Source organism: Sylvia atricapilla, chromosome 9 (assembly GCF_009819655.1).
Source record: "Sylvia atricapilla isolate bSylAtr1 chromosome 9, bSylAtr1.pri, whole genome shotgun sequence".
In the NCBI taxonomy this organism is placed as follows: domain Eukaryota; kingdom Metazoa; phylum Chordata; class Aves; order Passeriformes; family Sylviidae; genus Sylvia; species Sylvia atricapilla.
Genome location: NC_089148.1, coordinates 11,876,364 through 11,899,489, shown reverse-complemented (window position 1 = coordinate 11,899,489; position 23,126 = coordinate 11,876,364). Strand labels below are relative to the sequence as shown.

The following is a 23,126-nucleotide window of genomic DNA, read 5'->3' as shown; positions in this document are numbered from 1 at the left end:
GTGCTGCGGGTGGCAGAACCCAGCTCAGGTGGTTCAGCTGAACTGTGATCCCAGGCTGAGAGCCTGGGAGAGCTGCAGTGCCCTGCTCCACGCCTGTGGGGTTGTTGCAGGCATGGGCATCAGGCAGCTGCCAAATAAATTCTGCTACATGCATTAGTCTCCTGGCAGATGAAGATGTGGGTTAACCCCAGGGGAGGAGGATGGGGAGATTTCCCCACAGAAGTAAAAGGTGATAGGATCCTGCTGCCAGCTGCCATGCATCACCATGGGACATCCAAAATGCATTTTGTGGGCAGCTGAGCTGCCCTGGAGTGACTGTGGTCGGTTGAGGGAAGGTCTCCTCAGCACAGGATGCCCGCTGCTCCCCTGGCTGCACACTCCAGCAGCTGACTGAGGTGCCGGGAGTGCCCCAGTCTTCTCCCTGTGCAGCTGGGGCTGTCCAGCCGGGGAGGGCGCTTCCTGCCTCTCAATGTGCATGTCCAAAGCCCCAAATGTCCGTGGAGTCTTTGATTTCACCCCATGATTGCACAGCCCACTGAGACCTGGTGGCAGGCTCCCAGCTCCTCCTGCAGCAGCAGGTGGTGGCTGCCAGTCTCCAGCGAGCACACACCCGCACACATCCCTTCCCTGGCGCCTGCACCTGCACCATGGGCTGCGCTTCCTCACAGAGAAAGTCCAGCTGAAGTTTGTCCCCCTCCAGCCAGGGAAGAGAAGCTGCTCTGTCCCAGTCCTTGTCACCAGGAACCACACTGCATCAATAAATAACCCTCACCCAAGCTCAGGCCTGCGAGGAAGTGGAGGTCTGAGCTGTCCCCACACTGTGGGGCTTTGCTGTCCTTGGGGGTCTCCTCTGAGGCCTCACTGCACAATGAGAACACGAGCAGCTGCTCGGGGTTTATGGCTAAGTCTGAGTGAAGTGGCTTCGGTTGCATACGGGGCTCCTCTGGGGGACAGGGAAGGATGGGGACCAGGACAGGTGGAAGCCAAGGGTCATTCTTCACTGGCTGAGTCCTGGAGAAGGTGATGGATGTCCTGGAAGAGGGACGATCTTTAGTGTCCCGTCTCCAGCCGCTTAGCATTAGCTTATAGACTGAGTCAGGCATAGCACGGGCTGGGGAAGGTAGGTCTGCAAAACAAAAGGCAAAAATGGTAAAGAGAATTACTGCCACAGAAACCAAGGTGCAAACTGCTCCTGGAGAGCCCCGTTTCCCAGGGTGCCCCATCTCTCCATGGCCTGGAGTGGGGGCTCTGCTGCCATATGCCCAGGGGAAAGGTGACCCCCAGATGGCACAGTGAGGCAGCTGGGGACACTGCCTCTGTTCCCCAGACCCTAAAAGCTGCAGTGCGGTCAGTGAGCAAGCAGTGCCTTGGGTTGTGTAAAGTGCAGAGTTTGCCACGATGGACTCTTCAATAGGATTGCTTCCTGGGGGAGTTCTGTCCCATAGCTGCCTCAGCCAAGCTCTATGTCTGGTCACCTTAAAGTCTCTCCCTAGGCCCCTGGTGTCCCAGGGGCACCACTGGCCCTCTTGTCCCATCCTGTCCTGTCCTGTCCCTACCTGCCGGCCCTGGTCCCGGAAGAACTCGCCGGTGTTTTCGATGACCTGCTCATCAGACATCTGGGAGTAGGGCTGCTCCCGGCAGAGCGTGAAGGTCTCCCACAGCGTCACTCCGAATGCCCACACGTCACTGGCTGTTGTGAACTTGCCCTGGCCAGAGGGAGCAGAGCAGGGTCAGGTACGGGCTTTACCCCAGCCTTCTCCAGAAGCTGTAGGTGCTCAGGGATCAAAACCTTATTCTAGATGCTTCATAATCCAGATCTGGGCCCAGAGAGGTGCTGGGCCCCACAGACCTGCTTTCTGCCTGGGGCCAGAACCTGGTGAGCTCCAGCTCTGGCTGGCAGTGACTGCTCTGAGAGCTGGGGCTTGCCAGAGACCCAGCTCCCTGCAAAGGTAAAAACTAACATTGCTCCCTCTTCCAGGTCTGACCACGGCCAGGATAAAATGCCAAGCATCCCGCTTAAAGGATGTCCTGCACTGAGACATCAAAAATCACCATAATCCCCCCAGCCTGCCTCAAAAAGCTGCCACCGCTTCCTCTTTCCGCAGCCTTCGCCCCAAATCTGGGCTGCAGTGAGCAGAGACCTCGCCATCCCTCCTGCACCCCCCAACCCAAGGAAACAGGGCAGTGAGCATCCCCAGAGCCGTATCAGTGTCCATCAGAGGAGCTCAGGCCCTGTGTACCAGCAGGATGCTCTCCCAGGACATCCAGCGGATGGGGAGCACCGCCCGGCCCTGGATGCGGTAGTAGTCCCCGCTGTAGAGGTTCCTGCTCATCCCAAAGTCAGCGATCTTGATGGTGTAGTGCTTCCCCACCAGGCAGTTGCGTGTGGCCAGGTCTCGGTGCACAAAGTTGAGGGACGAGAGGTACTTCATGCCTGAGGCGATCTGGGTGGCCATGAACCGCAGGTCACTGTCAGGGGCACAACAGGACGAATGAGCAGAAGGAAGGAAAGACAGCAGCCAGAAGGTGCAAGGCTCCAGGCAGGCTGTCCCAGGAGCAGGCAGTGCAGCCTGCCCTTGCCATCCCAGGCAGCCCTACCTGACGGTGGGTGCGTGGCCAGCAGCAGGGCTGCCTGCCTGCTGGCGGGACAGGAACTGGTTGAGGTCCCCATTCTCCATGTACTGTGATCATGCACAGAGGGTCATCTGTGATGCACACCAGCAGCGGATGATGTTGGGATCCTTCAGCCGTGACATGATCTTGATTTCCTTCAGAAAATCATTCCTTTCCGGAACAGAAACCACACGGATCGGATAGACAGACCCAGAGGCACGGAGGTGAGCACAGACTGGTCAAGAGTGCCACCCACCCGCCCAAGCTCCTGAGGGGCCTGTGGGCCCCTTCCTGGGACTGGAGAAGATGAGCTCCAGGGTGGTCTCAGCAGGTACGACTCGCATGGGGAGCTGGTTAGGACCAAGAATCCTGACATGTGACAGCCCCGCATCCCGAGAGCTCAGGTGTGTGGTCCTTGCAGCTGCACTGAGCATACAGCTGATGGAGACGGGATGTTTTGTAAGCATCCCATCTCTCCTGGTGAGACTCTGCATGGGGTAGTGCTGGGGTGTGTGCCCCCCCTCAGCACCTACCTGGCCTTCTGTTGGATCTGCCCGCAGCATCTTCACAGCCACCAGCACAGGGTGGTCAAAGCTGCCATCCAAGCCCTCCAGGGCAAAGTCCTTCCCTGTGAACTTCTCCATCCCCTCCACTTCACAGAGGTGAACCTACAGGAGAAGAGGCAGTCATTACCTCTGTACCTCTGTGACAGCCTTCCATAGCCCCTGCAAGCTGGGAAGAGCTTTGCCTGGGCCCTGCTCAGAGCCAGCCCAGTTCCTGCTCACCTCCCCAAACTGGCCTTCCCCCAGCTTCTCCTTGAAGGTCAGCAGCTTCCTGGGGAACTCCTCGACGGCCACGTCCTTGCCGGAGAGCAGGTCCATGGTGAGGGCTGGCACTGAGTAGGTGTTGCCACCTGTCACACCCTGCAGGTTCACAATGTCGGCCTCTGCGTAGTGCGGGACACCCTCGGGGACGCTGGCCTGGGACGGCTTCGCGGGGCCACTGCAGCCTGGATGGACACAGCGGGGCCAGCCCTGCCATGGGTGTCCTGCCCTGCACCCTCTAGTCCCTGGAGGCTGCTCACACTGTGTCCCTGCCTGCCCCAGAGCCCCCGCACTGTCCCACAGGGCCGCCTTCCCGCGGGCTGCGCCACCCCTTCCCCACCAATGGCAAACACATCAACCAAGCCCTGAGCACCAGATGAGCAGAGATCAGTGCCTGAGCTCCAGGTCATTGAGGAAGAGGTGCCAGAGCATCCCAAGGATAACAGTGGGACACAGCTTAGTCGGCAGCAGACATGAGTGATGGCTTTCAGTCACAGGCTTTGTGTGACCTTCATGTGGGACGCACGGGTGCTTGTGTGACCTCTCCCCTCTGTGACAAAATGTTTGGAGAGTGACCAAAGGCTGGGGCTGGGGAGAGGGGGCTGCAGCAGGCTCAGTGCATGGTAGATGGCTGTGAGGACACAGGGTGTCCTGGTCCTCACCTGTGTCCTCCTCCCCTGAGGTGAACTCGGGCAGCTTGCGGATCAGGCGGGAGGGTTCCTGATAGTCGGGTCCCAGGGGGAAGATGCGGTCATAGGTGGAGCTGGACTCCTGCTCGCTGGAGGAGGAGGAGTGGTTGTGGTTGAACATGCTGGATTCGCTGGGCAGGGAGAGGCTGACGGTCATTTCATCATCCAGCATCCTCCGTGATGCCTGTGACAGCGGGGCAAGGGAGGAGAGAGGTGGGGTTCCCCACAGCATGGGCAGGATGGGGTGTCTTGTTTTCCATGGTACCAGGGATGTGCCCAAACCTCCTCTCTAGTGCCTTGCCCCTGGGTTGCAACACCTGCCTGGGTTAGTCCTCATGTTCCCCCCTTCTCTTGTCTGCTTCTATGGAGAAGGGTATGGCTTCATCAGTTCTATGAGCGACCTTGGTTAGGTGGTAGCTGTGGTGAGAACCCTCCACACCCAGGGAGGGTTCCTGTTCCCAGGTCAGCTTCAGGACAGAGGGATGGACAAACAGGCAAGTCCCAAAGCCACCACCCTGCTCAGCTAAGTGCCCTTGCTTGGGAGATGGGTGACAAGCGCAGACTTTCTGAGGAAGGGAAGGGAGCATCAGCCCTTGCATGGAGTCTGTTTTCTCCGTGCTGAGCTCCCAGAAGAACCTGCCCAGAATGAGCCCACTGCCACAGAGCACCTCACCAGCCACACCACGCTTGCCCACCTTCTCCAGCATCTTCTGCCAGAACTGCCGCCACAGTATGATGACAATGATGGCCACCAGGATGAAGATGATGGCCACCAGGCACCCGATCAAGATGCGTGTGTTGCTGTCATCTACCTTGAGCGTGGGGTCTAGCCGGAGAAGGGGACAGTGAAGGCTGGTCACAGTGGGGCATAGGGAGACCCCCTGCCCCTTTCCTCTGTGGGACTGGGCACAGCCCCCACCCAGCAAAGGGCGACGTGCTTCCCATGCTTACCGTAAGTGGTGGGGACCACGGGGGCCTCAGCGGGGGGCACGGAGTTGTTGTACATGGCTGCATCTGGCCAGGGAAAAGAGAACATCAGGGTAGGGGTGTGGATGCCCCACAGCCCCACTGTCTCCTTGAGCCTCCCACCCCGGAGAGCCTGGTCGCCACAGAGCTGGTGGCAACGGTACCTGACTGGAAGGTGATCTCACTGAACATCATCCAGGTGTCAGCGAAGTAGTACTGGCATTTGATGGCACTGGCCATGCGGTGGAGCAGGGGCACAGTGACAAAACGGGCGCTGGGGTTCACATCATCCAGCACCAGCACCGAGGAGACAGCACTGGGCTCCCACTCGCTGGCATCGGCACGGAAGTAGCACTGCACCTCCTTGAAGATCTTCACACCTTTGGCGAACATGTTGTTGCAGTGGACCTGTGGGGGAGCCTGTCAGTACGGCCACCGAGGGGCGTGGGGAGGGTGACAGGGTGGGGTGGGGTGTGGACCTTCATAGCGGTGAAGTTCCTGATGCGGTCAAACTCGAAGGTGATCTCCACGTAGCCACCAGCTGTGCTCTCATTGCGCCAGCCCACATAGTCGTAGCCCGGCCAGACGTGGTACTCGTGGGTCTGCGTGAAGTCATCCAGCCCCGACACCCCATCCGTCAGCTGGCCCAGGCCCTCTGTCATGCTGGCAGTGCAAGGGGATAGAAGGAGCGTGACTCTCACCAGTCCCACTAACCTGCACCACCCAGCACCCCCTGGCAGCTCCTCATGGGCCCCAGGACACTCAGGAGGGGATTTTGTTCCTGATGTTCTCTCTGGAAAAGGCTGTGGGGTGCTGAACATGCAGTGCAGATAGTGCAAATCCAAGAGAAGGGCTTTGGCTGCTTCCCCCATCACCCTGTCCCCCTAATGATGTGCAGTCTTCCCAGGCTTTCCTTGTCCCCCACCTCAAGGACACCACAAGCATTTGCTCTGCTGAGGACGAGCCTGACATCAGCCTGACAATGCAGGGAAGAAACATCCCCCTCGCCTGCTGCCCAGCATGGCACCCATTCCTCACCTGTACCCAAAGGCCCCATCGTACACTGAGTCATTCAGGTAGATGATGGTGCCCCCAGGAAGGATGAGCTGCTGCCCGACGGGTGCATTGTAGGACACCAGCCCATCTGCGGGGAGGGAAGGGTGAGTGCATGGACACCCTGCCGATCCTGGGTGCTGCAGGACAGACAGCCCCCAGCAAGATGGCCAGCACGCCAGGATGGGCACTGAGGACACGGGGACAAGCACAGGACAACACCACCCACCCAGCCAGACACAGCCGTACAGCTCCACGCGCAGGCAGACGTTCATGGAGTGGTCAGTGACAGGGAGGAAGCGAACAAAGCGGGCAATGAGGGGTGGCTCCAGGTCCTTGAGGACAATGTCATAGGTGTTGGTGTTTCCATCCAGCACCTGGAGAGAGAGAAGCACGGTGGGAATGGGCAGGAGGAGCCTCCTCACCCACCGTCCAATGCAGCCCCCTCCCACCTCCTCACCTGCTTCCCATGCCGGTTCCTCCAAGACATCCAGCGGGTGCCATCTCGGCTGTAGTTGATTTTATACATGGGGGAAAACTCATTGCCATGGCCCTTGGCGTGGCGCCCCTGGGTGCCCACCAGCGTGATGAAGTGCAAGGCATGCAGGTCAATCTGCAGGAACTCCTTCAGGTCGTTTGGATCCACTGGGGTCTTGGGGCACCAGGCTCCATCGCCACCCTCCGAGTCCAGCCTGCAAGCCCGGAGTGGAGGAGCTGTTTCCAGGTGGCTGAGGCCAGCCCCATGTCCTCCTTCTCCCTCCATGCCAGCCCTGATCCTGCTGTGGCTATTGCAGGAGGGTGCCCACACTCACCGTCCGTACTTGGCGGCTGTGGAATCAGACCAGTGGCTGGAGGCAGAGATGTCCTCATCAGGGATGTGCCCACCTGACATTCCCAAGGGATATCGACACACCGCTGCAATGACACCGGCAGGGCACTGAGCAGGAGGGAATCCCTCCAAGGAAATGGCCTGGGCTAGGGCACATCTACTGTGCCCCAGGGCAGCACTCTCCATCCCTCTGGCATACAGAGACGGGATGAAGCAAGGAGGGGACAGTCCTGCCAAAGCAGGCAACTTCCCAAGTGAGTGAAGCCCCTGGCCAGAAGCAGATGCCAGCCCAGCTCCAAGTGAAGTGGGAAGAAGGGGAGGTGGCTCCAAGGGCTGACAGGCACACTGGGCCCTGTCCCCAGGATCTCCTCAGCCTTGCTGGTAAGGATCTTGGCTGCAGTGGAGAACCTGTGAATGGCACGCTGTCCCCATGCTCCAGAGCGCTCACTCCAGAGGCCACTTGGCAAGAAACCTCACCGCAGCAACTGTGCCGTGCTGCCCCGCCACTCCCGTCCCTGCCCGGGGGAACAAGTGACCAAGACAGGCACTCGTCCTCCCTGCTGACCCCTCAGCTCCATCACCAGCCCTGCTCCCGGCCTGGCTGCGAGTGGAAAAGTACCCAGGGTGGCAGGTGGCACCCCCAAGTGGCAGCCGACTCCCTCACTCCACATCCTCGCTGCTTCACGGGAGTTATTTTTTCACGCCTGGCTGCCAAGAGCACTGCTGAAAGGGCGGCTTGTTTGGCCATGTTTACAGTCTGGCTGCTGGCTCCAGCCCACCACGCTCCTGCCACACACCACCCCGAGCAAACACCCGCACCTAGGTGGCAAGGTTTGGGCAGGACACTGTGCCTGAACCACCTCCTACCCCACAGTCCCTGGCTCACCTGGCACTGCACCCACAAAGAACCCACGTCCCATTGTGCCACCATGCCCGGAACACCACACACAGGGACCAGACCCTACATCAGGCAGAGGGATGAGCACATTTTCATGATGAGCACTGGCACAGTGGGAGCATCTCTTCTTGTCTCTTGCTACCCCAGTTGTGATGCTCTGCAGAGCACAGCTCCCACTGAATTCACATTTAATTCTAGCCAAACATGGAGCCAGCCCTGTTTCTTTGTCTTGGTAATAACAATCCTGGCCAGGCAAATCCAATTCTGCCAGCAATAGATGTCTGCAGGAGAAACAAGATTGTCTCTAAGTAAGCACCATGCAACCTCCAGGGAAGACCCAGCTAACTCCTCCCACAGATGGAAGAAGCCTTTGAAGGGGCTTGTTAAAGGGACTCCCTGGGAAAACCCTAGGCTCTGTCCATCCCTGCAGCACAGGATGGGGCTGAGCCCTGCAGGAACAGCCATCTAAACACACTTGTGCGCCGGCTGGTGCAGTGTCTTGGTTTCCAAGCAGAAGCCAGGCACCCGGTCAAGCCACTTCACCAAAGCCAGCCTTGGTTTGCTGCAAAACTGCCAGAGAAGGCACAGCCCAGTAGAGAAAACAACAGCATGGCACCTGGCAGCCTCTAGACTCAGTGAGCCCCCAGGGGCAAGGGCCCCACTCAGAGCCCAGGGCTCTGGCCATGTCCAGCACCCTGCCAGGGGCAGGACAGCACTCGTGGCATGCAGAGGGGACTCTGTGGGTCACTGCAGGTGCCCAAGAGAGGTGCAGGACAGCAGAGTGACCAGGCAGGTGCAGGCTTAGGGGGCCATCACATACTGCTCCCAGAGCTGAGGAAGTCCCAGAGATGATGGAGACAGTGTGAGTCCAAACTTGGCCATCTGGCAGGAGAAATGAAATTATGGCACCTGCAGCCATGTGGTCCCTGTCTGACTTACCGGGGTTGACCTGGGCTCTGACAGCATGTGGGACGTGCAGCAGCAGCAGTGGCAGCAGTGGCAGCAGCAGCAGTGGCAGCAGGGCTGGTCTGGGGCTGGCCAACATGTCAGCAGTCCTATGGAGACAGAACCAGGGCAGCTGAGGAGGGGGCAGACACCAGCCCTGCTTGGGGCAGCCAGCTGAGGACGGGAGCACTTCTCCTGCGGGAGACCCCCACCTCAGCGTCGGAGGAGGAACAGAGCCCCAAGCCTCAGATCTGTGGTGGTGGTCACAGGGGTCCCGGTCAACACCCCTGGGAGCCATGGTGTGCCACATCCACACGGAATGGCCACAGGACCCGCGGGAAGCTCCCTGGGCTCAGCCAGGGCCAGCGGTGGCCGCCTCCACCGCTGGGCACAAAGGCTCTGGCTTGGCCGCCCAACCTTGGCTGCCTTTGAAAGCGAGAAGTTGCACAACCCCATCACATACGACAATAATAGCAGGGTGCCAGAGTGGTTTCCTGCCTGCTGGCTCGGGAGAGAGGAGAGCAGATAATCACCCGAGATTTACAAGGTATTTACTGTGATAGCTCCCTATGGCAGAGTGTATCCCACGGAAGTGTGGGACACACAAAGGTGTGGCAGAGGGTGTGGGAGCCAGTTTGCACCCTCTGCCTCGAGGAGAGCATGGGATGGGGCTGGAGGGAACCTGGGGGTCCTCGGAACGGGGCTTGGGCCACACAGCAAGGAGAGAAAAAGGACTGGTGCTGCTGGGGCTTCTCCTCAGAGAGGACAAGGGGACATCCTCAGGACGTGCCTGCCCTTGTGTCAGGGCTGTCGCCACAGCCACGGCCTTGGCTCTGGCCAGCCCTCAGGTGCCAGGAACCCCCAGAGCCCGAGCAGCTCCCACTGTGCCCACACACTTCTGGGTGACCACCGTGGGGTTTGGCACCATGTCGGGAGAAGCACCAGAGACACTCCTAGGCACCACCAGCCCTGCCCCAGGCTCCCTGAGCTTCCCTTATCTGCCAAGAGGACACTTCACACCAGCACCAGATGCAATTAGTTCTCTTTCTATTAAAAAAGGCTGTTTTAATATAGTTTAAATGCACATTCACCTTTGAGAGAGCACCCTACTGACCTGGGGGTTAAAGGGACCACAGCTCCTGGCCAATTTGGGCCTGGCTGCTGGGGTAAATCCGAGTCAAACCCACTGCACCAGGGATGTCTCTTGGCTGGCACACCCTTGAACCAGCCCAACGCTACTGACACTGTAGGTGAATGGTCATTTGTGCCCCCTGCCTCACCCCACGGCCTTGTCCCCACCACCAAAAGAAAGGCTAAACACAGCTGCCCACATCCCACAAAGCCAGCTGGGAGGTGCTGGATATGGCCCTGGTCGCTGCCACAGCTGGGGTTTGGCATGGCAGGAGCAAGACTGGGGCTTGCTGTGGCCACACCAGCACCCAAGGGGAGAGCAAAACCCCAGGACCTGCACTCTGCTAGAAGCTCTCTGCACCTCACAGACCCCTGCTGGATTCCTGGGGGACTGCCAAACACCACAAGGTCTGCAGAGGGCACCAGTAAACACCTGTACTTGGGATCATTTCACACACACCCTCTTTTTCCCTAATTTTCTTCTCTTGTTTGGTTTTGTTTAGTTTTGTTTTTTTGAAAAGCACATATGTGATTGCTTTTTGTTCCCCTATTCCCAGCTGGGAAACTGTAGCTGGTTGCAGCTAATTCAGCTGCAACTTGGAATTTCAGCTGCATTTCCGAGAGGCACTCACAGGAGGCTCCTGCATTTGATGATGGCTGGTTGCCCCAACATTAAAATCTTAATTTCCTTCTGCATTCCAAAAAATATCCAGGGATATTTTTCCTCACTATTCTTTCAGGCTGAGTAAACTCTTTAAGCATCAGGATACCAGATGCTGTAATCTCCTGCAGAGAATGCATTTACATTTAGCCTAGCATAGGGAAATCATCCCCATACAGCGACAGGGAAGTGCTCATTGTTCCTCAGGGGTGTGAGGCTGGGGGACAGTGCGGGGGACAGTGACTCAGGCCATGACGCTGAGGCCTAAGGGACACATGGTCAAACACACAGGCAGTACTGGCAGCCCAGCTGGAAATCAGTTTTGTTCCACCAGCCCTGCAAAAGGGATGGCTTTGCAACATTTTGACCGAAAATGTTTGCTGAAAATTTTCAATCACTGGAAAGTTTTAGTGCAGAGTTTTTGGAGCTCCTCCCTGGCATCGCCCAGGCTTTGAGTTTCTCTTGGCTGCTGCTTTTTTGTTGTTTTCCCTTCTTATTTCCCTCCTTCCTTTTTCTACTGAAATAACCAAGGGAAATAACTGGGGGAAAAACTAAATCCACGTTTGTTAAGAGACAAACCCCACCTGAACCATGGTCCCTCTTGCCGTCAGCCCATTCCAGGTGAGGTCCCCAGCTGGGTGAGGTCCCCAGCTCACTTCCCAGGTGGGCACTGCCACCTTTGCTGGCGCTGGAGGAGCATCATCCATTGGGAGGGGCCTGGATGGCAGCAACGTGCACCACTTGTGCACACCAGATCCTGGACACGAGTCTGCCAGGACTTCTAGGGCTCCTGTTGCAGAGCCCCTGTCCTCAGTCGGGGGCAGAGGCTGCCGTCCTGCTGGGTGTCACACATCAAAGCCACGCTCAGAGAATGCCCCTGAGTGATGACAGGCTCGCTTTGACCCTGGCCCAAGGGTGTTTGGATAAGGGGGTTCAGGATCCCTGCCTCAGCTGGCACTACAGCCCCCAGCATGCCGCACCACCGGCAGCCTTGGCGGGACACAGTGCAGCATGCCGGGACATGTAGTCCTCCTCCCTTCCAAAATTGCCATTTTAGACTTCTTCTGTGCTGGATGCAGCCCCATTTTCTGCAGCAGCAAGCACCTCCCCAGCCACGGGCTGGCTGAGGCCAGGACATCGTGGCCGCCCGGGGCGCGGGGAGCCCCCAGCACGTCCCCATGGCTCCGGCTGCCCTGGCCAGACCTGCCGGGAGCAGGGCTGGGGGCCCGGGGACACCGTCCTGGGGGTGCTGCGTCCAGCCAGTGCTCCCCGGCGGCCAAAAGCTCCCAGTCCTGCTCCACGCTCCACGCCACGGCCTCGGCCCGCCGCCAGCAGGGCTCTGCAGCATCGCCCCGACGCCACGCTCGGCTGCCAGCCACGGGTGGGCTCCCGGCGCCGGGGCACGATGCTCACGAGCACCAGAGCGGTGGCCTTGGACTTCTCTCCCCAGCGTGACCTGGTGCCTGGCTGGGGGACCCTGGGGACAGCAGGGCCTCTCTGGCTGACCAGCACTGCCAACAGGCACCTAGGAGGAGCTGAGGAAACGCCGTCCCGGCACAGGGGGAAACGCCGGCACCGGGGGTTCACCTGGGGGAAAGGGCTCCATTGTCAGCTCCCCGAGCGAGGACAGGCCCTGGCCAGGCAGCCCCAGCCCCGGCCCCTCGGCACGGGCTCCGGCGCGGAGCACTCCTGACCCGCAGCCCCCGATCCCAGCCCGCCAGGCCCACACACGGCCCCAGCGGCCGACAGCGACTCACCGCAGTCCACGGGCCCGTGGGCTCCTCGCCCCTCGCCCGGGCCGGGGGAGCCAGGTGAGGAGCGAACTTCCCCGGGCTGATGCAAGATGCCTCTGGGAGCTCACTTGCATTCTGTGGATTCCTGGGAGCCGGCCAGAAGTCCCACAATCCTACATCTTGCACATTTGGTTTCAATTAGGGAGCAGAGAGGGGGAGCCAGTCAGCGATCCGGGCTGGCTTTTTGGCAGAGGCTGTTTTCCTCGGCCCGAGGGAATGTGCGCAAAGCTATAATTTACAGCAAAACCCATTCATAGCGCAAAAGAAAAAAAAAATAAAAAAGGTCTCGTGGCCAATAAGGGAACTTAAAGCAATAGGCAACGTTTGACTTTCCAGTGCTTGCCCCGTGGCTGTGGCACGGCACACGTGTCCAGGACCCTGCTCCTGCACTGTGGGCCCGCATAAGACACCCCGAAAATGCCGGTGATGGGGATACTCTACAAAACCCCAGAGCTGGTCCAGAGGGTCCCACATGGACTACCCCTCTCCAGCCCCTGGGGGAAGGATTTGGGGCTTCTGCACGGGCACACATGGCCAGGACAGCAGCCGGAGAGCCAACTTGCCTCAGGGCACGGGCTCAGTGCTCCCACGAGCTCCATGCACAGCTGGTGGCTTGACATCATTTCCAGGCACTAGCCTGGCACAGCAGCCACCGGCTCTGCAATGAGGCAGGGAGAAAATAATAACACTAGTAATACTACTAATAATGGGCTCACATCAAGTTTTGTGCAACAGCAAGAACCACAATTAAAGAACTTTTTTTTTAAAAAAAAATTTTTAAGACTGTTTTGGCTGTGTTGAATTCTACACTCACATTATGGGAAGGAAGTAGCAAACACTGGCAGCAGGCCAGCAACTCCCTAAAAGGCTTTCCTGTCTGACTGGGCACCCCAAAGCCCCAGGGGCTGTAGCCTTGCTCCCAAACCAACCTCTTTGCCAGCCTGAAGTCTCCAGACAAACCAGCCAAATCACAGGCAGGGGAAGCCACCCCCTGCCCCCAGCAGACACTGGTGACCCTCATCACTGCCACCAGAGAGGGGCTGCAGCACCAACTGAGCCAGCACTGCCCAGGATGACAGAGGCAGGGCACAGCTTCCTCTGGGCTGGCAGGGAGCAGGTCCAAGCAGTGCCCCATGTGCTGCCCCAGATCAGCTGGCAGGGAGCACAGGACGCCCTACATGCACACTGGCACAAATACCAGCCAGCTCTGCTCCACTCCCCTCCTGCTGCTGTGAATTGCTGCTCAAATAACTTGGCAGCAGCCAGCCCCCTGGCGCTCTGTCCCAGGACCTAATGCAAAGGTGGTGGTCTGCAAAGCCAAAAAGCCAAAGGCTTGGCCACACACAGCTCAGCCAGCCTGTGGTGAGCCAGCAGCAGGCACAGAACCAGCCAGGACCCCCCACACTACCCTGGTGGCCCAGACACCGTGCCCAGGGAATCAAGTGCTTGGCTGAACCCAGGATGCCCAGCAGCCACCTTTGCATCCAGGGGACATGTGCTGATTTACCCTGGAGGGAGTGGTTTGGGTCCCACTCCCAGGCCTGCAGCAGGGGAAAATCCCTCCCCAGACAGCCACAGGGCAGTGGGAGGCTGTGACCACATCAGGATCAGGAGAGGAGCTGGCCAAGCTCTACATCCTTCTTAAACAGGAGGGAAGGCAGCACAGCTGCTCTGCCTAAGCCTACCAGGACACCACACTCCTCAGCAGTGGGCTCATGCAGGAGCCAAAAAGCCCCTCCAGGAAAAGCAGAGGGCACATGGCACTGGTGGAGGGTTCAGTGCCAGGGTAGTTTCACACTGAGTACTCCAGAAGTGCAACACACCTGCCTGTTCCTACCCGCTCAAGACTTGCCACTGTTTGCAGAAATATAAGAGGAGAGTGCAACTCTGCTTTCCCCAGGAACACCCCAAATGAGCACTGCAGGATAGAGGCCTTGTCTGCAGCCACCCCAGACAGCCACCTTTGCAGCACTGAATGGAGCACTTGACATGATGCAGTTGGACCTTTGCTCCATAAGCCTCTTTGTGGAAAGTCACTGTCACTCAAACACCACCAGATGACAAACAGGAGGGACTCAGAGTTTAATTGGGTGCTTCCAGTTGTGCAATATACAAAGGATGACCAAAAGGGAGGACATGGGCAATGGCAAGGACCCTTTAAAAAAAAATAGTCACGTAGATTTAAGAAAAATAAAAATTCAAGATTAAACCCAGCCCCGTACCATAAAAATCCTCTCTGCATGTACAATGACTATTACTATATACATGTTTAAAAATAGATGCCCACAGCCTGGAGTGCAAAGAGCAGCACCACAGCTGTGCTTTGTGGCAGGGGAATCCATAGTGTTTGGTTTTTAAATTAAAATATAAATAGAAGCATACAACGTGCCAAGAACCAAGTGGGTCAAATCCCCCTCTGCACAGGGCCAGAGCGAGGTGGAGCAGTCCCTGCTAGGCCCAGCTATCAATCTTCACGTGCCTGAGCTTCTGGTGGGACAGGCAGCCCTGCCTGGGCACCCCACTGCCACTACATCCCGTTCTTCACCAGCTCATGGATCCCATCCTCATCGATGATCAGCGGTGTGCGGAACTCTCGGTCCTTCACGTACTTCTCCAGACCCTACGGGAATGAGGAGTGGCTCATTAGGAACACACTGCACATCACCTGCTCTGCTGGCTGCTCATGGGTGCCTCTGCTCCCCTCCTGTGCTGGCAACCTGGGGAGCACTGCCCCAAAAAGCTCCTCAGTGAATTAGTCACTTTTGTGGCTTATCTCCTCACACGTGTGCCCTGCCAGCCCGGTCCATCTGCAAGGAACACCCCCAGGCTCTGCACAGCCAGTACTCACTTCTCCTCCGTAGGAGACAAGGGGAGAAATTTCACATTGGACTGGCAGGTCGTTTGCATCCTTCAAGCTGCAGAGAAAAATATACAGTCAGGAGAGTTAGGTACAGCCCAGGGGAGACACAGATGGGGCCCAAGATCTGCCAAGGCCAGGCAGAGGGCCGGGGGCTGTCTGGGGCCCACACAGACCCCACCAGCACAGAGCTGCCCTGGGTTAGTCAAGCCTTGCGTGCTCTCCAAGAGGTGCCAGCTGAAGTTTAGATACCAGCAGTGACTGAAAGGGAAAAGAGCTTTAGATGGGACCTTCTTGGTGCCTTTCCATCTATGTATCTACAGCAATGCCTGTGCCCCCAGCCCTGCTGGTTTTGATGGTGCATGGAAACGAGTCACCCTTTCCTCCTCCTCCTCCTGTAGCCCTGGGGTGATGTGAGATGCACCCACAGAGCACCTTCCCATTTGGCTGGATGCAAGGTCTTGCTTTAAGTCCCCTCTTGCTTAAAGCACAACCTGAGGACACAGTGTAAGCCCTTCTGCTCACTCAGAAACACTCCTGGCAGCACTTTCTGCTCCCCCTGCCTTTGCCTGTTAGATCAACTGCCTTGGCTCCTCCGTTCTGCCTGTGAGCTGGAGCTGGTGAGCAAAATGTCAGAACCACACCAGTGCTGCCCACTGCAGCAGCGCTGCTGGGCAGGGGCCCACGTGGGGTCCCTGACCCTGCTCCTGCTGCCACCAGCCTTCATAGGACACTCTTGGATGATCCCTGGATCCAGCTGGCATGTAAGTCTAGGGGTGCAGCTGTGTGGACCCAACAAACATCCACTGCAACAGCACCCCAGGGTGCCCCTTCCCAGCCAATGGCCACAGCAGCCAGGCAGGCATGGCAGGATGCCATCCATGACAATGCTCCCTTCGCCCAGGCTGAAGCTTGTTCCTGCTGCCATGCACTCACTCAGCCCCCTCCTGTCCCAAGTGTCAGTAAATAAAACTCACCCATCCCAATCCACACTGGTATTCAGCTTGAGTGTTAGATTCAAGATAGTTGTTTTTTTAAAAAAATGACATTAACCGGTAATGAAGGGTAAATGTAGGACAAGATGCGTCCCTTCTCCTGTATGTTAATTAGTATGATGGCTTTAGTCATGAGCCTGAAAACTCCTGGAATCTGGTATTAAAACAGAGATAAAACAGCTGTATTCCACCAGAAAGTACCTGAAGATACAGCTTCTGAAGGAGGGGAAGGTAACAAGATTGCTTACTCTGTGAGTCATTTATACTCACCAGCTCAAAGTCCCAGCACGCCTGTGCCTACAGAACATAACAGAAGATTTAAAACTTCCCCGTGTATTCCCATAAACTTTCAAGCACTGAGCCAGGGGCTTTCCCTGGTGTCACACTCTGGATCTTCCAAACTCAAGAGCTGGAGTCACACAAAGCCCAGCTGGCTGCTGCACTCAGATTCACACGTGCTACATCAAAGCCTGCCTGACGTTTGCTTCATGTTTTTAATCCCGTTTCAGTCTGCCTGGACGCCTGCTGGACACCGGGAGATGGCAGCCATCCCCAGCTCTGGGACTGGCTGGGACCAGTCCCCGCTGTGCTGTGACAAACACGGGAGGGGCACCAAAGGACGTGCCAAGGTGTTTGCCAACAGCATCCTACCTGTGGAGTGACCTTTGGGGGCTATGTGCAGTCAGCATCAGGCTGCTGCCGTCCTGCATCTGTACCAACAGCATTGCTGGGGGTTAGGTTTGTCCCTTTTTCACTCTAAAGAATTTTTGCCCCTTAAGTTACCAAGGAGACCAAGTGTTGGATACTTAACTGAAACAAAGAGGTGGCTGAAACCTGTTTGGGGAGATTTTATCTTTATCTGTTAGGGAGGGGGTAACTGCCTTCTCTGATAAGAAGCCAGCTGCTAAAAACTGTGTGGAGCAGTGCTGCTTATTTCTGTTCATTCTTCCACTACTCCCATGGGGATATCTTCTGTTAATGGACCATTAAAGCTCACCAATGACATCAGACATTACATCATACTATTGTAAGATGCTCTACCCAGGGAGGAGGAGGCAAACCATCTTCACCTAGATAAAAAGGAGCCCCAAGTGTCACCAGACATCCAGTGTTCCCATGGGACTCCCAGAGGAAGACTGGACCAATCTCTGGACCCTTGGCTCCACAGGATCATCGCTGCTTCCAACAGGACCACATCTGCCACTCCAGGAGGGCTGACTTTAGACTGTTTCCAACACCCTGACCAACAGGGAGTCAGGCTGTATTTCTGACTCTGTCAGGGTTTTCTAGGATTTCTTGCTTGTTTGTTTGCTGGCTTATTCTTCTGTACCAAAACATTTGTATGTTTAATATCCCTAGTAAAGAACTACTATACCTATTCCCAAAATCTTTGCCTGACAGCCTTTTAATTGCAAATTTATAATAATTTGGAACAGAGGAGGAGGGAGGCTTACATTCCAAGGGAAATTCCAATCTTCCCTGGCAGATACCTGTCTATCTAAACCAAGACAAGCATGAACCCCATCCAGTTATCCCTGCGGAAAGGAGCCCAGCAGGGAGCAGAGCTGCCTGCACCCGCCACCACGAGCAGCTGCGTCCCCTGTGGCAGTGGTGACATGCTCCCCTGCCCGCATGCGGCCCCCAGCCCCGTTAGCCTGGCACACTGCTCTGCCTGCAGCCCGTTAGTCCCTAAGCACAGCCCCGCCACCATGCACCTGGGACACGAATAGTTACTTGTCATTGACATCTGCTGGGCGGGCAGCTGAGCTTCTGTTTGTGATGCTACATGGGAATAAACAAGGATTAGTGGGGGAGTAAAAAAACAAAGCAAAAAAGGTCTGGGGTTTGCTGATCCCTAAAGAGGGTGGCAGGAAGTCTTGTGGTTGAGGGATGCGTTGATGCCAGCCTGGCTGCTGCATGGATCTGCTGGAGTGCTCTGACTTTAGGGAGCCATCTCCCCCTGCAGAGGCAACCTTGGCTGTGCAATGGAGGCTGACAGGATTCAGTTCACAGGTGTTGAATTGAGAAGGAAAGCTGCTGCTGACTGAGCACCACTCCTGTTGCCATCACACAGTTCACACCTAGCTCTGCTCCACCGATCACCCAGGAGAGGGGCCCCATAGCTAGTTGCTTCTGTGCCACAGTTATTAGCGCTGGGATTGCCTTGTGCTTAATAGCCTGCCCAAAAAGGAGCAGAAGTGACAGGAGAAGCAACTCACCGAGGGATGGCAGGGATGCGTGTGCCGTTTTCATCCACAAAGTGCCCCCCTGCATTGAGAACCCAGCAGTGGTGCAGGGACATCAAGGCATGTCGGGCTGTGGTGGGGTTGTCTTTGCCATTCTGGCTGTCCGCGTTCTTCAGGGGAGAGAACTCATCCTCACGCAGCACCTCGTACACCACGAACTTCCTGGGGGAAGAGAGCGGGAGGGTCAGGTTTGGAAACTGTGGCTGCTTCTCCCGCCAGGCTGCCTGAGCTGGGCCCATAGCCCTCCCCCAGTCCACACCCACAGGCTGTTTTCACAGCCCTGCTGGAGGGAGGGGAGGGCCTGGCCTGTAGGGTCAGCAGATGTTCTTCTGGCACAGGAGCAGGGCTCAGCCCAACAAGAGGCATGCAAAACCCATCCCTTCAGCTGCCATCCGATCCTGATCCCGGGACACTGCCAGTGGGCACACCCTGGCATAACTCCAGAGGCTCTCAGAGCTGCCCTAGGGAGAGCCAGCAGCCAGCCTGGACCCCATGGAGAGCAAAGGACATACTTGGAAAACTGGAAGATGTCGAAGACAAACTTCTCCATCTTAATCCCGTTGGGCTTCTCAGGTTGGATTAGCTGCCCTGTAGTGAGGTCCACATGTGGGATCTTCTTCTCAGCCACGTGGTGCTGCAGTTGTGGTTCATAAGTGCTGCAATAGGCCAAGAAAGAGATATCACTTGCCCGAGCAAACCACTCAGACACTGCTGCAGCAGGATGGCTGCCCTGCTCTGTTGCTGGCTGCCCCAAGGCACAGGCTGCTCATCCCCACAGCAGCCAGGAGAGATGGCCCCACATGCCTGCACTTTGGAAGCAGCATCCAGATATGGCCTGGAGAAACCTTATCTCAAGGAAGGGGCTGTGCAGAGAGGTGGGGGTTAGACCAGCTGTGCAGGAGCCAGACATTGGGGGCCTCATCCCAGCACACCTGGAGCTCAACCAGCAGAAGGCAAGGCACAGCCAGCTCTGCTCAGCAGCAGCATTTCAGCACCAGCATTCCTGTTCTGGCACTCCAGCAGGCCCTTACTTGACCACATCTTTCAGGAAGGCCGTGGTGAAGTAGTGATTGGCGATGTTGCCCGCGTTGAAGAGCAGCCGCCCGTCGGGGCCCCGCCGCTGGGCAGTGGCCAGGGAGATCTCGCTGTACTCCACCACCTGGTACACGCCGTCCACCCGGCACACCACGCCCACCGGCTCTGTTGGATTGGTCTTCTCCACCACCTGCCCGAGGGAGGTACTGTCAGGGAAAGACACCCACAACCCCACACTGCAAACACACTCCCATGTAAACAGTGGGCCCTGATAAGGCTTTTTCCTCTGCTGGGATGGTGCAGGGATGGGGATGCTGGAGCCCTCCCCTCCCAGGTGCTTGTGGCAACGGGGACTAGGCTGTGATGGCAGGCCTGGGTAACAGGTGTCAGACACACCCAGAGGTGACAGCAGGATGTGGCACCAAGCCAACGTGCAGCTGGCAGCAGGCAGAGATATTTTTAGCCAGCTTGCTATGCTCAACCAGAAGGCTGCTAGCTCAGCAGAGCCATCCTCTGACCTTCCTCTCCTCCTTGCACCTCACACACCTCCATCTGGGTGTGGGATACCCCAGCAAATCCCTACCCATCACTGTCACCACAGAGCGGTGGCACACAGGGGCGCAGGGCTTTCTCCTTTCTGCATGCTTAAGATTTATTTCCTCTTTCTTTCATGCAGACCAGGAGGAGAAACTGCCCTTCCTTCTCAGCTTACTCTCTGAAAGCTTCAAGGCCTTTAAGTCCTTTCACCTGTTTGCCAGAGCCGAGCCCAATGCAAACAAAACCCTTGGCTGTCAAGCCAGTCTTTAAGTAAAGCTTTAAGTGTGCAATGTCCTATCCACAGGACATGGGACTGGGCCCAGTGTCAGCTGCACCCACCATATCCTGGTCTGGTGCTCAGGATGTCAGGCTGGGGACAGCTGGCATATTGCAAGGATCCTGTCTGCCTGTGCTACCCACAGCCACCCAGAAAAGAACTGCCCAGCATCCAGGTGTGTGCCAGGGCTCCCAAGCAGCCTCTTGGCCTCAGGGGGACCTTTGAGCCCTGGGTCTGTTGGTGCCACATTCCTGTGCAGGGCAGAAGAGCAGTGCCAGGCATCCTCCAGGAAGCCAAGGGCAGGCAGGACTCTGGCAGCATGTGTTTCTTCACCAGTGAGCTCCAGGTACTTAGCTATCCCCCCTGGTTGTGGCAAGCCAGCGAATGAAGGATGAGAAGTCAGGGAAGCCAGGCAAAGAGCAGGACAGACCCCACTCAGCTCTGCAAGAAGCAAAGTAGTTGCCTGCCTAGTCCCAAAACCATACCTTGGCTCCGCAGTCTGCTCCCTTCTCCAAGCAGAACCCAATGAACCTGGGGTCAGCCACCTTCACTAGGATGTTGTCCACGCAGTAGACATGTACACTCTGCACCCCTCTCCGCTCCATGTCATCCATGATGCCGTGTGAGCCCAGGGCCCGGTAGAGGCCCCCATTGCCATCTGCAGGGGGAACACACCACTGGGGCTGCAGCAATGCCCCACTGTCTGCTCCCACCAACCACCCACACTCATCCTCCTTCCCCATGGGCTGATGTGGAGAGTCACCAGCCCAGCCATACCCCAGCCTGGTTCTCCCTGCCAAGACAGACACCTCCCAACCTGAATCAGCTGTGGGCCAGGTCACAGTGAAGACTGCAGCTCTAGAAGCTGCTCCTCATCATCATGTCTCATCCCTGGCCACCTTCCCTGTCAGCTCCTGGCCACCAACCTGGTGCCATAGCAATCTTGCCCTTCTCCTCCAGCAGAATTTTCCCATTGAATCCCAGGGCAGGCAGCATGCCCTGCTGGAAAAAAATGACATTCTCCTTCTTCAAGCCAAAATACCGATGTTTCTGGAAGAACTCCTTGGTGGACTCCATAGTGCGGCCACTTGTCATGATGTACCTGTTGCAGAGTAGAAGACACCCAATGAGCAGGGAGGAGAGGCAGGGTCTCACACTCCTCATCCCAGATGTGGGGAACATCCAGGACAGGCTTTTTCACCCTCCACACTTAGGAGGATCCGACCTGCTGTGTTCCCACCACTTTGACAAGCCAAGGAAGGGTTTTGCCCTTCCTTGCAACATGTATCTCCAAAACTATACAACACCTTGCATGGGACACCCAGCTGCAGTGGCCAGCTCTTGCCTTGACTACAAAGCACCTCAGCAGCTCATCTCCCTGCCCCCCAGCTCGCATGGCTGCTGTCCTGCGTGGGGACATGAAAGCCTTTCCCAAGGGCCGTGGGGCCGAGTCTGACAACGTGGGACCTGTCAGCGCCATCCTGAGCCTTGAACCACTCACTTGACGGGGCTATGTCCATTGCAAAGCGTTGACATAAAGAGGGGCTATGCCACTCCATGGTCCTTGTCCTGCTGAAGGGCTCTGCATCAACCCAGGGGCTACTAAGGAGAACTGCACCAATCCAGGCTAACTTCGGGCTGTCAAAGGGAACTGCACCAACCCAGAGGACTGCGGGCTGCTGACACCCAGAGAGCTATGCCAATCTGCCGGGCCCTGATCCACCAGCGCCAGCCGGACCCTGCCGACACCACCCCACGAGCCCTGTCTCTCCGAGGCCGGGGCTCACCAGGGGATGTGGCAGGGAGTGCCGTGCTGCTCCTCCGCCATCTGCTGCAGCCGCCGCAGGCGCTGGGCCTGGAGATGGAAGAGGGTCTTGCGGGAGGGCAGCCCCACGTCGCACATGCCCTTGGGGTAGGGGACGCCGAGGCGGGTGCCCTGCCCGCCGGCCAGCAGCAGCGCGGCCACGCGGCTCCCCGCGATCTCCGCCAGCCCTGGGGGAGCAGACACGCGTGGGGCCCTCCGCGCCGGCTCCTCGCCGCGCCGAGCCCCGCCGCCCCGCGCACCTACCGCGGCTCTCCCAGCGCGGCACCAGCCCGCGGTCGCGGGAGGCGCTGCCCAGCACGTCCCGCGGCACCGGCTCCATGCGCGCGTCCAGCCCCACCGCCGCCACCGCCCCGCCGCCGTCCCCGCGGGCGCGGTGGAAGAAGCGATTGATCTCGGCCACGTCCATGTGGCATAGCTCGGCCGCCAGCGCCCGGCGGGCCGCGCCGTCCAGCTCGGGCCAGAAGCGCAGCACATGGTCCTGCCCGCCCGCCGCCAGCCGCTCCCGCAGCTCCGCCATCGCACACCCCTCAACCCCGGCCGCCTCCATCCCGCCCGCCGCCGCCGCGGAGCCGCCGCCCCCCCGCCGCCCTTTATAGCCCCCTCCGGCCAATGGCCGGGCCCCACACCACGTGGTGCGCGCCACCCGCCCAATGGGCGCCGGGGGAGGGGCAGGACGGCCCGCCCCCTTTGGGGCGCCGCCGCCAATCGAAGCGGCCGCTGCGGCGCCGGCGGGGGCGCGCGCCGCTGGCTGCCATGGCAACGCGCGCCACGTCAGCGCGCGGCCCCGGCGGGCTCGGGGGCGGCGGGAGGGGAGGGAAAAACCCCAAATCCGCCCCAAAAAGCGCCGCCGAGGTCCCTGCGGAGGAGGAGTCAGCCCGGCCAGGGCCGGGGCCCTTGAGGCGTCACCAGCGATGACACACGGCGCCGCTCGTGCCGTCATCGGGGTCGTGCA

General features: G+C 58.1%; 2 protein-coding genes across 5 annotated transcripts; both read right to left on the bottom strand.

Annotated features, from left to right (window-relative positions):
• Positions 1 to 890: 890 nt before the first annotated feature.
• DDR2 (discoidin domain receptor tyrosine kinase 2) lies at positions 891 to 8,927 on the bottom strand. The gene is given in 20 exon segments (XM_066324876.1): positions 891 to 1,040; positions 1,043 to 1,099; positions 1,102 to 1,126; positions 1,557 to 1,706; positions 2,241 to 2,469; positions 2,599 to 2,682; positions 2,684 to 2,723; positions 2,726 to 2,790; positions 3,151 to 3,281; positions 3,399 to 3,622; positions 4,100 to 4,310; positions 4,822 to 4,952; positions 5,078 to 5,140; positions 5,257 to 5,500; positions 5,572 to 5,755; positions 6,131 to 6,236; positions 6,375 to 6,522; positions 6,606 to 6,837; positions 6,958 to 7,060; positions 8,812 to 8,927. Coding segments are annotated over 20 exon segments (2,583 nt in total). The 5' UTR covers positions 8,918 to 8,927; the 3' UTR covers positions 891 to 990.
• Positions 8,928 to 14,460: 5,533 nt separating this feature from the next.
• On the bottom strand, positions 14,461 to 22,736 carry UAP1 (UDP-N-acetylglucosamine pyrophosphorylase 1). Of its 4 annotated transcripts, XM_066324873.1 has the most exons (10): positions 22,418 to 22,736; positions 22,137 to 22,341; positions 21,276 to 21,451; positions 20,835 to 21,007; positions 19,532 to 19,725; positions 19,013 to 19,156; positions 18,474 to 18,662; positions 17,989 to 18,036; positions 15,251 to 15,317; positions 14,461 to 15,022 (listed from the first exon to the last, which is right to left on the bottom strand). In XM_066324873.1, exons 1-10 carry the CDS (start codon positions 22,719 to 22,721, stop codon positions 14,930 to 14,932), a joined length of 1,593 nt encoding a protein of 530 aa, XP_066180970.1. In that variant the 5' UTR covers positions 22,722 to 22,736; the 3' UTR covers positions 14,461 to 14,929. The 4 variants fall into 4 exon arrangements, with proteins under 4 accessions (XP_066180970.1, XP_066180972.1, XP_066180969.1 ...); XM_066324875.1 differs by lacking the exon at positions 17,989 to 18,036 and having other exon boundaries at positions 22,418 to 22,730; XM_066324872.1 differs by having other exon boundaries at positions 22,137 to 22,723.
• Between the last annotated feature and the right edge of the window lie 390 nt (positions 22,737 to 23,126).